The sequence below is a fragment of the Syngnathus scovelli genome, chromosome 6 (assembly GCF_024217435.2).
Source record: "Syngnathus scovelli strain Florida chromosome 6, RoL_Ssco_1.2, whole genome shotgun sequence".
Lineage (NCBI taxonomy): Eukaryota > Metazoa > Chordata > Actinopteri > Syngnathiformes > Syngnathidae > Syngnathus > Syngnathus scovelli.
The window spans coordinates 1,665,152-1,680,364 of NC_090852.1; the positions used below are offsets into that span (position 1 = coordinate 1,665,152).

At 46.8% G+C, this 15,213-nt stretch overlaps 1 protein-coding gene across 2 annotated transcripts in view; it reads right to left on the reverse strand.

Annotated features, from left to right (window-relative positions):
- Window positions 1-13,407: 13,407 nt before the first annotated feature.
- The window catches only part of plcg2 (phospholipase C, gamma 2), a 134,355-nt gene continuing 132,549 nt past the window's right edge, over window positions 13,408-15,213 (reverse strand). For both annotated transcript variants that reach the window (XM_049722934.2, XM_049722930.2), the window contains one exon: window positions 13,408-14,067. In XM_049722934.2, the coding sequence (XP_049578891.1) occupies window positions 14,025-14,067 (43 nt within the window). In that variant the 3' untranslated portion in view covers window positions 13,408-14,024. The remainder of the gene's footprint in view (window positions 14,068-15,213) is intronic.

Sequence of the window (15,213 nt, forward strand, 5' to 3'; positions counted from 1 at the left end):
GTAAATCAGCTTTGTTTCCAGTGGGGGATGGCCAAGGCGTCCCTATATCACGGATTCTGTTCATAACCTTTATGGACACAATTTTTAGGCGCAGCTGAGGCATTGATTGAGTGGGTCCGCGTTCGCGAGCTCAGGATCGCAACTCTGCTTTCTGTAGATGATCTGGTGATGTTGGCTTCTTCAAGCCAGGATCTCCAGAGTGGTTCGGAGCCGAGTCTGAAATGGTTTGGATAAAATCCGCACCTCCAGATCTGAGACCATGGTACTGAGTCAGAAAAGGGAGGAATGCCCTCTCGGGTCGGGGATGAGATCCTGCCCTAAGTAGAGGAGTTCAAGTATCTCGGGATCTTGTTCATGAGTGAGGGAAGAATGGAGTGGGAAATCTATAGGCAGATTGGTCATCACAGCCGACGCTGTACTGGTCTGTTGTGGTGTAGAAAGAGCTTAGCCAAATTGCAAAGCTCTCGATTTACCGGTCAATCTTCTTTCCTGCCCTCAGCTATGGTCAGGAGCTATGGGTCGTGACCGAAAGAACATGATCCCAGATACAAGCGGCCAAAATGAGTTCTCTCCGCAGGGTGTCTGGGCTCACCCTTAGAGATAGGGTGAGAAACTCAGTAATCTGGGAGGAGCTTGGACTTGAGCTGCTGTTCCATTGCGTAGAGAGGGGCCAGATGAGGTGTCTTAGGCATCTTATTAGGATGCTTCCTGGACACCTTGCTGAACTTGTTCCAGGAATGTCTCAGTGGCAGGAGACCCAGAGGACGACCCAGGACACGCTAGAGAGGCTATGTCTGCCTTCCGGCCTGGGCACGCCTTGGGCTTCTCCGGGATGAACTGGACCAATTGGCTGGGGAGAGGGAAGTCTGCGACAAGTATTGTCAAAGCTGCCAGGTATGAAGTGTTGCCTCATTAATATGTATATGCATACGTATTAATGCTTCTGACGTTAATAACTTAGTTCTAAGGTCAATGCTTTACATTTATTTTATTTTCAATCCAATAATGTTAAATTATTTCACCATTAGAACAGGTAACTTTGTACTTCTTGCTGAAATGCGTGGGCAAGAAGTGAAGAAAGGCATTGAATGTTCAGTGCACACAAGAATTAACAGAAGCCAATGAGACTGGCAGTTATTTAAATGTTCTTGGTACGTTTGTGATCACTGTCTCATTACATTCTTAAAATAGATTTCAATCACTCTGTTTATCTGCTGTTCTTTCATTTATAATTTATTTAGATTATGGTTTAATATTGATATTTTGTAATTAATTAAGTTGAAATCCATCATGGACAGCACCTCTCACCCCCTCCATGACATTGTGCGGTCCCTGAGCATCTCCATTAGCAGCAGACTATTACACCCACGGTGTAGGAAGGAAAGATTCCGCAGGTCCTTCATTCCCACTGCTGTCAGACTCTACAACATGCGTGGCGCCTGATAAAATTGTTTCGTCTTTACCACTACTAGTGGCACTTGTCTTTGTCCTTGTCTGTTATTTATCCTTTTTTAAATTTGGCACTTGTATTCTTGCACTCTTGTATGCTGCTGTGACAAGTAAATGTCCCCGCTGTGGGATGAATAAAGTTCTATCATCATCATCATCTTAATTAACTTTATCAGACAGCTACTATTTGAGTAATTTCATAATTTAACAAATATGATGGTAATCAGATTTGGGTAGTGCCAGTGAAATTGGACTCAGCTTTCCAAAATCTGTGGTATCACTTTAACTCAAGAGGGGCAATCATTTTTGCATGTAGGGCCCTTTATGATTAAATTAGTCAACAGAAATTATACTAAGGTTGTTTTTGAGAGATATCAAAATTGGCATCATGACCTGAACATTTAAGTGAGATAAATATGCATAAAAAACAAAACAAAGAAATGTGATATATATGCACCAAAAACAAAACAAAGAAATCAGGATGGGGAGAATACTTTTTCACTGCACTGTAAAATTTCCTTTGATATGAAAAAGGCTTACCTGTTCTCACTTGTGCTGCATTCTCTAACAAAATGATTTGATGTGGAAGGTTCGTAAGGGACGGGGGAAAGCTTAATGTTTGTGTGTGTATTGTACAGGAGTCCTTCTGAGCTGAACTCTGCTTGTTTTCTTCTCAGCTGATTGGAGGAGAAATACAGTTCTTCTTCTGTGTTCTAAAAAACATAAAAGGATAAAGACACAGTATTTCAAGTAGGTTTGTGTACTCTGATATAATTTGTGTACTCACCTCTGGCTGTAGTACTTGTATGTCAACTAAAAGAGAGGCTAATTCTAAGTTTTCATTGTAGCCGTTCTTTAGAGGCACAGAGCGGTAACCTTAAAAAAGAAAAACGTTATATCAGATTTGATAAAACTTTCAGATACACACTTTGAGTTCCTAAAACTTCAAAACTGAGTTTTTTTTGTTTGTTTTTAAACAGTGTCCCACAGATTTGGGTCAGTTGTTCAAACAAAGGCAGTGTCAATAATTGAAAACACTAATAGAGGAGGGTTCTCACTGGTCTCGGAATCGGCGCCGGCGCCGTGGGACACTCGCTACGTTATGCTGGGGTGGCGATGGACAGGAGTCGACCTGGTGGAGAGAGCAGCAGACCGAGCTCGCAGCAGGACGGGGCGCTGGCAATGATCATGGTCAGAGGCAGGCAGAAAGTCGGGACGGGTGGCCATCAGAGCGTGGTCATAAACGAGCAATGGGTCAGGACCAACGTCAGGCAAGGCAAGACAGGTCAGTGAACAGACAAGGTCTGCAACGGGAGAGCGTGCAGTGAACTTGAGAGTGGCATCACGGGACAGACTGGCAAGGACGTGACGGGGTAGCGGGGTTTAAATAGGAAGGCTGACGAGCAGCTGACAGGGGTTGATTGAGTAGATGGGGGCAGGGGCTGTGAGTGAGTGGCTGGTGGAAAGTTACCAGCTAAGTGACAGATGGCACAGCATGTGACAAAAATACCATATTGCAATTTTACTCTGATGACTCTTCAACATGGGTGGCTCGGTGGGACACTGGTTAGCACGTCCACCTCACAGTTAGGAGGGTGTGGGTTCGATTCTACCTCCGACCCTCCCTGTGTGGAGTTTGCATGTTCTCCCCGTGCTCGCATGGCTTTTTTCCGGGCACTCCGGTTTCCTCCCACATCCCAAAAACATGCATAGTAGGGCAATTGAGCACTCCAAATTGCCCCTAGGTATGAGTGCAGATGGTTGTTGGTCTCTGTGTGCCCTGCCTGCGATTGGCTGGCAACCGGTTCAGGGTGTCCCCTGCCGACTGCCCGATGACCACTGGAATAGGCTCCAGCACACCCGCGACCCCCATGGGGACAAAGCAGTACAGAAAATGGATGGATGGACTCTTCAACCACGAATGCCTGCTACACAAATATTTTTGTTGTCATATTTAACCCTAACCCTAATCAAAGTTAATCTTCTACGTAATCATTTGTTTGAATATATAATACGATCATCTACAATATTATTAATTTTGTTCATTATATTCATTAATTCAATTTAGATGGTTCTAACCTTAAGTTTCACAACTTGTACAGACAATAACAGTAACTAATAACAAATACAGTAACTAATTAGAATTATAATTTTTCCCAGATTTGAGATAACAAATACAGTAACTAATTAGAATTACAATTTTTCCCAGATTTGAGTGTGTCCTTGACTGGTTTGCCTATTGCTTGGACTTGCATAAACTGCGCACATAGGGTCCTATTTTGGTAGACCCGGTAATCCTGGGCTCATGTGAAAATGGACGTAACTTCATTTTTGTGCCATAGCAAGTCTAGTCTGCCATATCTGGGGCCATGTTGTGGTTTTCTGAGCATTCAAGCACACAGTGTTGCCTCGGCCCCGACGCATCCGACAATTTGGTAACAGAAAGTAGTCTCTGACTGTCGTAAAAACCAGACCATCATTATTTTTGGGCTGGTTTAGTTCAGTGTGTTTGTGAATTTGGTAAACACCTTACTGGGCATTCCTGCTGCACCCCCCAGTGCAGCGATCATGTAGCAAATTTGGTTACAAAGTGTAAATTAGTATCAGTGAAACCTCGTTCAACTCTGCGAAGGTGACAAACTGCAATTTTGGTTATTTAATGGAGGCACAGGCAAACAGATTTTGCACTCGGTGGATGTGTATAGTGAAAGTCATCAGATTTCATTCATAACAATAACAGTGTGGGACAATCCCTGCAATCCAACACACACCATAGAATCAGTTTATATATCTCTGCCCCTACCTTCACTTGAGTGTTCGAGACATGTAAGATTTTTGTTGTTGAAATGGCTTCTTATTAGTCCAGAAACAGAAGCATCTGAGAAACAAAACTGAATGCAAACCGCTGTTCATTTTTAATCACCAACACCATAAAACTGATAGTCTAACAGCCTCACAATAGTCCATCCCGGACAGTTAAAGATTTGCGCAATTTTCATTTTTTTTAATTTTTTTTATTGTGTGTACATTTGTAACGACTTATTATTTGTAAATATTAAGTTTTGAATGATCATTTGTGGATCAGTGGACACGTGCATTTATTTTTTACACAAATGTAATGTCATTTTAAGAGATCCACAAACATACAGATCTCAAATATTCACGTATTAAAAGGCCATCCCTAAGGAGTCAGATTGGGTCAAAAGTTTTGTATTTGAAAAAATAAAACTTGAAACTGAAAATAAACGTGTTGACCTTGAATATTGGAAAATAAAACAATGTAATCAAAATAGAAATACATTTATTGTGAAACAATATGGCCAGAACGTGTCAACAATTTTTTACCATCATTAAGAAGAAGGAAGCCCTCAAAGTGTTCAAGCCATCCAAAGGGCTCACCATCATCTCTAAACGTCGCAGCCCTGCCCTGGAAGAGATGGAACGCTTTTTGCTTTTGTGGATAAAGGACAAGGAGATTGCTCGTGAAACCATCACTGAAACGATCATATGTGAGAAGCCCAGCGCCATATACACCGTGTGCACAATTATTAGGAATTTGTATTTTTGAGGACTAATTTTATGACTGAACAACTACATTGACCGCAGTCAATCCAAAATGTTAATAAACTTCAATCTGATTATTTCATAAAGTAAAACTGAGGTTTTGGCTTTTTAAGGAGAAAATCTGTGTGTGCGCCATTATTAGGCTACTGTTAGTGTACAGAAGTATTATGCAACTACCGTATTTGCCGGTGTACAGGTCGACTCGGTGTATAAGTCGACCCCCTAAAATTCGACGGAAATTTACGATTTTATGATATATCCTTTGTATAAGTCGAGCTCAATTGTTGCATTATATTAAACTTCAAAATTCAATATGCGAAATTTATTGACGAAATGTGTTCAAATTCCGCGCATGCGGCTGTTTATAAGCACCGCGGAGGAGATCGCGGCCGGCGAGCTCGCGCACGCCGCCCGGCACCAACGGGAGGCCGGAAATAGCTCCAAGCCGAGCGGATCGGCACTTTATAAGCACCGCGGAGGAGATCGCGCCCGGCGAGCTCGCGCACGCCGCCCGGCACCAACGGGAGGCCGGAAATAGCTCCAAGCCGAGCGGATCGGCACTTTATAAGCACCGCGGAGGAGATCGCGCCCGGCGAGCTCGCGCACGCCGCCCGGCACCAACGGGAGGTCGGAAATAGCTCCAAGCCGAGCGGATCGGCACTTTATAAGCACCGCAGAGGAGATCGCGGCCGGCGAGCTCGCGCACGCCGCCCGGCACCAACGGGAGGTCGGAAATAGCTCCAAGCCGAGCGGCTCGGCACTTTATAAGCACCGCGGAGGAGATCGCGGCCGGCGAGCTCGCGCACGCCGCCCGGCACCAACGGGAGGCCGGAAATAGCTCCAAGCCGAGCGGATCGGCACTTTATAAGCACCGCGGAGGAGATCGCGGCCGGCGAGGTCGCGCACGCCGCCCGGCACCAACGGGAGGCCGGAAATAGCTCCAAACCGAGCGGATCGGCACTTTATAAGCACCGCGGAGGAGATCGCGGCCGGCGAGCTCGCGCACGCCGCCCGGCACCAACGGGAGGCCGGAAATAGCTCCAAGCCGAGCGGATCGGCACTTTATAAGCACCGCGGAGGAGATCGCGGCCGGCGAGCTCGCGCACGCCGCCCGGCACCAACGGGAGGCCGGAAATAGCTCCAAGCCGAGCGGATCGGCACTTTATAAGCACCGCGGAGGAGATCGCGGCGCCTCATTGGACTTCCAGCGGCCGGCGAGCTCGCGCACCCGCCCGGCACATCCGGGAGGCCGTGCGCACGAGCCAAGTGGCCGAAAATAGCCCCCGCCGAGCGGATCGGCTGTTTATAAGCACCGCGGAGGTGGTCGCGGCGCCTCATTGGACTTCCAGCGGCCGGCGAGCTCGCGCACCCGCCCGGCACATCCGGGAGGCCGTGCGCACGAGCCAAGTGGCCGAAAATAGCCCCCGCCGAGCGGATCGGCTGTTTATAAGCACCGCGGAGGTGGTCGCGGCGCCTCATTCGACTTCCAGCGGCCGGCGAGCTCGCGCACCCGCCCGGCACATCCGGGAGGCCGTGCGCACGAGCCAAGTGGCCGAAAATAGCCCCCGCCGAGCGGATCGGCTGTTTATAAGCACCGCGGAGGTGGTCGCGGCGCCTCATTCGACTTCCAGCGGGCCGCGCACTCGCGCACGCCGCCCGGTTCAAATTTTCTAAGTGCAACGCACAATGAGATGCATGAGAAACGGCCTTGGTTACCATCACATTTGAAGCGATGAATACGAAGTTAAATTTTATGACTCGGTGTATAAGTCGAGGTCGATTTTTTTCGGTCGATTTTGGATCGAAAAAGGTCGACCAATACACCGGCAAATACGGTAAATGAAAAACGACAACGTTCCCACATCACTTGTTTATTTTCATGTATTTAAGTGAGAATAATAATCAAACAACTCATAATTTACAAATTGACATTTCAAAAAAAAAAGTGACCAATACAGCCACCCTTCTTTTCAGTAACAGCCACAAGCCTTCCATTCATGGAGTCTGTCAGTTTCTTGATCTGATAACAATCAACTTTCCGTGCTAGAGCAACCACAGCCTCCCAGACACTGTTCAGAGAGGTGTACTGTCTTCCTCCACTGTAAATCTCCCATTTGAGAAAGGCCCACAACTTCTCAATAGGGTTTAGGTCAGGTGAGGAAGGGGGCCATGTCATCATTCTTTCATCTCTAAGGTCTTTATTGGCTAGCCATGCTGTGGAGTACTTCGATGCATGCTCTGGAGCATTGTCCTGCATAAAAACCATGGTCTTCTTGAAAGATGCTGTCTTTTTTTTGTACCACTGCTTGAAGAAAGTGTCCTCTATCTGGCCCATCCATCTGGTCCGTCAAGAGTCCAGATATATATATACCGTATTTTTTGGACTAAAAGTCGCTCCGGAATATACGTCGCATTAGCCATAAAATGCACAATAAAGTGAAAAAAACATATATAAGTCGCTCCGGAGTATAAGTTGCATTTAGGGGGAAATTTATTTGACAAAATCCAACACCAAGAACAGACATGAACGAGCAACAACAGGCTAAACGATAGGTATGCTAACGTGACATAAACACAAACGAAGAGCTGAGAATGGGCCTGACGTAACATTCAGAGTTATTCAAATAACTATTATATAAATAACACGTTTATAAAACCATCTGTGTCACTCCAATTCATTAAATCCATCGATCGTCCTTTATGTAAACCAGTGGTTCCCAAAGTGGGCGGTACCGCCCCCCTGGGGGCGGTGGAAAGATCTGGGGGGGCGGTGAGGACGAAGGGGGCGGCAGTCCGAAGTCGAAGTCAGAAGTTGAAGGGGGCGGTAGGGGGGCGGCAGTCCGAAGTCTATGTAGTCACTACAAAGACAGCATAGACTACAAAATCAAAAACTCAGGTTTGTAATTTCAAGCTTGTAATGTTCAGAATTTTATCTTATAATAAAAACCGCATTCTGGCGGTCAACATCATCTTGAGTTCAAGTCAACATGAAATTGGGGACTCGCCAGAACGCGCCGTGTTGTGTTGTGTTGAGCTGGTTAGGGTGGTGCATTCACTGATATATATTGTTACGAATGTACATATATGACTTTGTACCTGTGTGTGTGCATATATGCGTGTTCGCGCGTGTGTCATTGTGTGGGTGGTGAGGGTGGCGTGCCTTAGATCACGTCCGCCAACATTTTCTGTGAGTAAATGGAAGAAAATGTTTATTTACCATTCTATGTTGCTGAAACAGTTAAAACTGCTAAAAAATAAATTGGTTCACAAATACACATTTGTGTTTAACCATACTCTTTTCAAATTGCAGCATACCAAATCTGGGGGGGGGGGGGGGGCGCTAGGAATTCACTGGGGAGCCAAGGGGGCGCTAGCCTGAAAAAGTTTGGAAACCACTGATGTAAACGATGCCGCGTATGTGCCGCGCCACTGACGTCGGACTCGTCGTGAGTTGCAGTTCTAAATATTCCACAGACCCATATAACGATATCTAATGTATATATCAAATAACTATCATATAAACAACAATATTATCAAACCATCTGTGTCACTCCAAATCATTAAATCCATCGATCAAATTCCTCGTCCTTTGCCAACAATGCCGCGCGTGCGCCGATGACCTCAGCCTCGTCGTTATTCGACAGTTCTAGTATATAACTATATTGTAGCGTTAACAAAGTACCAGGAAAGATGTGGGTTAAGGTGAACGGCTCTTTATTTAACAAAACAAGAGTTCAACGAGCCAACAACTACTGAACTGTAACGATAAAAACATATAGTTTTTAAGTTTTTTACACGAAATAAAATATATCAAATAACTATAACATGAATAGACTTCCATCCCCAGAGGTGGCACTTCCAGCCACAGAGGTGGCTGGGACCTCCGTAGAGTAGGACCGGGCATGCGTAGGAGCAGTGTCTGATCCCCATCTACCGTCCCCGGACAGCCAGCTGCTGAGCGCTGGCCCCCGACTTCCAGCCACGGAGGTGAAAAAGAGCTCTGTAGAATAGGACCGGGCATGCGTAAAAGCCATGTCCGAGCCCATCCACCGTCCCCGGACAGCCACCCGGCCGAGCGCCGGCCCCTGACTTCCATCCACGGAGGTGAACCTACAACGATTGGACGGACATAGAGGAGTATACTGACTCTGTTACCTCTTACATCACGAAGTGCATCGATGATGTGACTTGCTCGAAATCCGTCGTCACTCGCCCGAACTGGAAGCCGTGGCTGACGGAGGCTGTCCTCAGACTGTTGAGGGCCAGGGACAAGGCTTTCAGAGCGGGGGATGAGCCTGGCTTGAGGACAGCGAGGGCCGACCTGTCCCGAGGCATCAAAGAAGCGAAGAAGGCGTTCTCGTGCAAGGTCTCCACCCACTGCAAGGACGCACGTAGCCTTTGGTGGGGCATTCAGACAATCACGGACTACAAGCCCGCGCCGAGGAGCTGTGAGGGCGACGTCCGTCTGCTGAACGATCTGAACCGCTTCTTTGCTCGCTTCGACGCCCAGAACAGCACTTGCACTGAACAGCACTGAAGACCACTCCCCCCCCCCACACGAGCAGCCCCTGCGCCTCTCTGCCGACGGTGTGAGGAGGGCGCTTGCCGCTATTGACACCCGTAAGGCGGCGGGCCCTGACAACATCCCAAGTCGAGCGCTGAAGGACTGCGCTGGGGAGCTGTCGGGTGTCTTCACGGACATCTTTAACGTTTCCCTGCAGCAGGCCATCGTCCCCTCGTGTTTCAAGGCTGCCACCATCGTTCCTGTGCCGAAGAAACCTGCACCGTCCTGCTTCAATGACTACCGCCCTGTGGCACTGACACCCATCATCATGAAGTGCTTTGAGCGGCTGGTCATGGAGCACATCAAGTCCGTTCTCCCCCCCACCATTGACCCTTTCCAGTTTGCGTACCGTGCCAAGCGGTCCTCTGAGGATGCCATCTGCTCTGCCCTCCACTCAGCCCTCACCCACCTGGAGAGAAAGCACTCATATGTGAGGTTGCTGTTTGTGGACTTCAGCTCTGCCTTCAACACCATTGTGCCGCAGCGACTCATCTGCAAACTCGACGAGCTGGGCCTCAGTACCTCCCTCTGCAACTGGATACTGGACTTCCTCTGTCAGAGGCCTCAGGTGGTGCGTGTTGGCGACAAAATCTCCGCCAGCATCACGCTGAGCACGGGGGCCCCCCAGGGCTGCGTGCTCAGTCCATTGCTCTTCACCCTGCTGACGCATGACTGCACTGCGACCTACAGCGACAACCACATAGTGAAGTTTGCTGACGACACGACTCTGGTGGGTCTCATCACGAAGGGCGACGAGACTCGGTACAGGTCGGAAGTTGGCCTTCTGACCACGTGGTGCAGGGACAACAACCTCCTGCAGAACGTCAATAAGACCAAGGAAATCATTGTTGACTTCTGGAAGGGTCACACAACACACCTGCCGCTGATCATCGACGGTGCTGTGGTGGAGAGGGTGAGCTGCACCAAGTTCCTGGGGGTGCACATCAGTGAGGACCTCTCCTGGTCCGCAAACACCTCGTCACTGGCAAAGAAAGCTCAGCGCCGCCTGTACATCCTGCGGAAGCTCAGGCGTGCATGTGCTCCTCAGGCAGTCCTGTCTACATTCTACCGTGGCACCATTGAGAGCGTCCTCACCAGTTGCATCGCTGTCTGGGGTGGTAACTGCACTGAACAGAACTTGAAGGCCCTGCAGCGCATAGTGAATACGGCTGGTAAGATTATTGGTGCTTCGCTCCCCTCCCTGAAGGACATTTACACCTCCCATCTCGCCCACAAGGCAACCTCGATTGCCAGAGATGTGAGTCACCCGGCTCACTCTTTGTTTGACCTTCTGCCCTCTGGGAAGAGTTACAGGAGCCTGCGCTCCCGCACCACCAGACTTGCCAACAGCTTCTTTCTCCAGGCTGTTAGGGCCCTGAACTCGCTACCCCCTTCTGCGTAGCGTGTGGCACTGTTGCGCTATTTTCGGGAATGTCTGCTGTACGCGCACTTGCTCCTTTTTTTTCTGCTCCTCTTATTTATTTATTTATTGTTGTGTTATTTATTCATTATTTATTCAGCACGCTTTTGTTATACTTGTTTACTTGTTTGTCTGTTGTGAGCCATGTCTTGTCACCGTGGGATAGGGGGGAACGAAATTTCGGTTTCTTTGTGTGTCTTTGGCATGTGGAGAAATTGACAATAAAGCTGACTTTGACTTTGACTTTGAAAGAGAGCTCCGAAGAGTAGGACCGGGCGTGCGTAAAAGCCATAATAGTTTTTCAAACTTTCTGTGTCACTCCAAATCATTAAATCCTTCAAACTCTTCGTCCTCCGTGTCACTTACAAACAAAGCCGCTAATGATGCCGGTAGTACGTGAGGCCCTTTGTCATTTTTGTCATCCCGTGACCGAATCTTTGTCCTTTATGTAAACAACCGCTGCGCCATGCCGCTAACGTCATTTGAAGTTCAAATTACAGTAGTCACTTGCTACATCGCGGTTCGTTTATCGCGGTTTCACTTTTTTATTTTTTTTTTATTTTTGAAATTTGTGAAAAAATTCACATATAAGTCGCCCAACCACCCAAACTATGGAAAAAAAACGCGACTTGTAGTCCGAAAAATACGGTATTCAAAATGTTTTTTTTTTTTTAACTAAGTTCATTGTTCCAAAAATGAAAAGTTCATAGTTGATTGCCGGTTGTTTGAGTGGTTGGATGGATATCACAAGATCATGGGGGGAAAGGGGGGAGGGGTGCACGTTGAAGAGTTGAGTTCACACGATAACCACAGAGCTATTTGTAAACAATTGCCATCCTTTCGTTCACATTGATACACTTTGGGGCATTATTTCGGGACTTTAGCTCTTCTACCATGAGAAAGTATATTTTGTGTGATAGGTAGGTACATTGGTTGGTGGATCGGTCGGTCGATAGATACGTTATTGATTCCTGGGGGGAAATTCAGGTTTCCAGCAGCATTTATACCAAAAAGTGGGGCTCTAAAAGACATACTGATGACATATGTGCAACTCAATAGACTTCTAGAAAAGGCTGCCACTCACAACGGCGCCACAAAGGAAACCAATAAGTGCAATAGTTACAAGTCATCAAAGCAAAGCAACAAAGACAAAAACAAAGGGAAAAGGTAACAGCAGGCCATTTGGTGAGAGGCCTAAATAATGTAAATGATGTACCGTATTGGCCCGAATATAAGACGATGTTTTTTTGCATTGCAATAAGACTGAAAAAGTAGGTGTCGCCTTACAGTCGGGGTCTAGACAATATAACCATTCACAACACTAAATGGCGCCAGATACCTTTAAAGCGACGTTACGTCACCGCGTCTTACGTTTCGCGTGAGTTACCTCAGCTCATCGCGATTGTTGGAGCTTGTGCGCAGCGGCAAGTTAAAGGTTGCAGTCGATAGACTGAGTATGTTGCTGTGATCGTGTGCGTCTTTGACACAAAGTGAGTATATACATTTCATTGTTACTATTTTCCACTGTTGTGCCGTTTGTCCGATCGCGGTTTGCTTTGTGTGCACGCTGTTTGATTGACAGCTTCGGTGCGCTCCTTTTAGTTTGCCTCGCATCGTACGAGTAGCCGTTACGCAGCGGCACGGCGACTAACGGTCGCCAGCAAATGTATTTTGTTATCTCGATGACTTATGTTTGGTGTGTTGCAGAGAGTATTTCATTTATGGTTATTTAGTATAGCGGAACCGTTACGCGCAGTTAGTTATGTAATGTGTGCCGTCTACGAGTGTTGTGTGACGTCAGAAGATGAGCGTTGACGTGCTGTAGTTCTGTCTGTTGCAGAACCTCACACACCCTTCACACGCTTCACAAATACACTTTTGCCAGTTTGCCTGTATGCCCCTATGAGCCACAGTGCCTGTTACTTTTTTGCCAATAATTCAGTAAAGCAATCAAAACTGAACCACGTCTTCTCTCCTGTGTTCTGACCGACACCCGGGGGCGAAAAGAACATAACCATCCGAGCCAACCCCCTATACAGTCCTCAGGCTCCCCAACAATAGCGGTCGCAGTTTGCATTACTTTATTGCAATGTTTTTCCTTATTCAGATTTGTTTCAAGACAGTTACAATTAGACTTCACTTTGATGGTTAATGCAGTTATTGCAATTTTGTTGTTTTATCACAGTTGATTGGTTTATTTACATTTCAAAAACCAGAAGTCATTCATTTACAAATGTGATTGCACTTTAGTTTACATATTTGTAATATTTGTGGATGTTTTGCTTCGGATGTTCTGATGTAGATGCAAATATTCGCGAGGCTCTGGTTCGTATCTCGAAAACTTCGTGAGTACAGGCGTAGAGGTGTAGAGGAACTACTGCAGCAAGAGTCAAGCAATTAGATAGCTTCATACTTTGATAGCGTGAGATGTTTAATGGCCACTCAATGGAGCAAAAACATATATATGCAGAAATGACTTTCTGTAACTTCCACTAACAACCAAGGCTAATTGCAGCTTTATCCAAAATTTGAACATCTTAGTCTCTCAGTGGAGATGTACACTATCACTTCAACATACAACCTTTAATGAGACTATGCATTAACTCAAATTAATAAAAAAAAATAAATAAAAAATAAAAAGTTTCCAGTCTCTTGTCTGTGACATGCTTTGGCCAAATTGCACATAAGAAAGCAAGAATGACAGCAAGAATGACAACAAATTTATGATCTTCTTTAAGTGACTTTACACAATTAGCATTATTTAATGGTGTTACATATCGAAATTGCTAACAAACTCTAAAAACAAAAAATAAAGTAAGAAAAAACGTGAACCTGACACTGACTTGATAACAGAAATGAGAAAAATAAACAACAGTAACAGTGTGTCTGAATCGGTAAGCTTTGGAAATTAAAGGCAAGACACAGATGTTTGGATTGAGATTACGTGGGACTCAAACATTACAATTTCTTTTATTGTCAGTGTTTCTTCTTGTTATGCAGCAGGAGGAAGTGAGGTTTGCTCCATTCTCAGGAATAGAATGTACTGCTTTTTAGCTTCTTTTGTTTTGCTCTAGAAGATAAAAATATGGATTTAAACATATAGAAAAGATATGTTATTATTCAACCATATACAGTGCTGTGAAAACATGTTTGACCGATAACTGATCAAGGCTCGTAACTTTTTTTTTTGTGGAGCAGTTTTTCTACCCTCTGGAAACTTTCTAATTCTTTGCCTGCTGGCCAAGTGGGATACAGCTTTGGTAGTCCATCCATCCATCCATCCATCCATCCATCCATCCATCCATCCATCCATCCATCCATCCATCCATCCATCCATCCATCCATCCATCCATCTTCCACTTATCCGGGGTCGGGTCGCGGGGGCAGCAGCTTTAGGAGGGACTCACAGACTTTCCTCTCCCCAGCCACTTCATCTAGCTCATCCGGGGGGATCCCAAGGCGTTCTCAGGCCAGCTGAGAGACAGTCTCTCCAGCACGTCTCCGAGTCTCTCCCGGATGACCGAACTTCTCACCCTATCTCTAAAGGAGAGCCCGGACACCCTACGGAGAAAACTCATTTCGGCCGCTTGTATCCGGGATCTTGTTGTTTCGGTCACGACCCATAGCTCGTGACCATAGCTCGACTGGTAAATTGAGAGCTTTGCCTTTTGGCTCAGCTCTCTCTTCACCACGACAAACCGGTACAGAGTCCGCATTACAGCCGACGCTGCACCGAGCCACCTGTCGATCTCACGTTCCATTCTGCCCTCGCTCGTGAACAAGACCCCAAGATACTTGAACTCCTCCACTTGGGGCAGGATCTCATCCTCGATCCGGAGAGGGGATTCCACCCTTTTCCGACCGAGGACCATGGTTTGGAGGTGTTGACCCTCATCCCGACCACTTCACACTCGGCTGCGAACCGCTCCAGTGAGAGCGGGAGACCACGGCTTGAAGAAGCCAACAGCACCACGTCGTCTGCAAAAAGCAGAGACGCAATGATGAGGTCCCCAAACCGGACACCCTCATCGCCTCGGCTGCACCTAGAAATTCTGTCCATAAAAGTTATGAACAGACAAAGGGCAGCCTTGGCGTAGTCCAACCCTCACTGGGAACAAATCCGACTTACTGCCGGAAAGGCGGACCAAACTCTGGCATCGGTGATACAGGAACCGAACCGCCCTTATCAGTTGGCTCGGCACCCCGTACTGCGGAC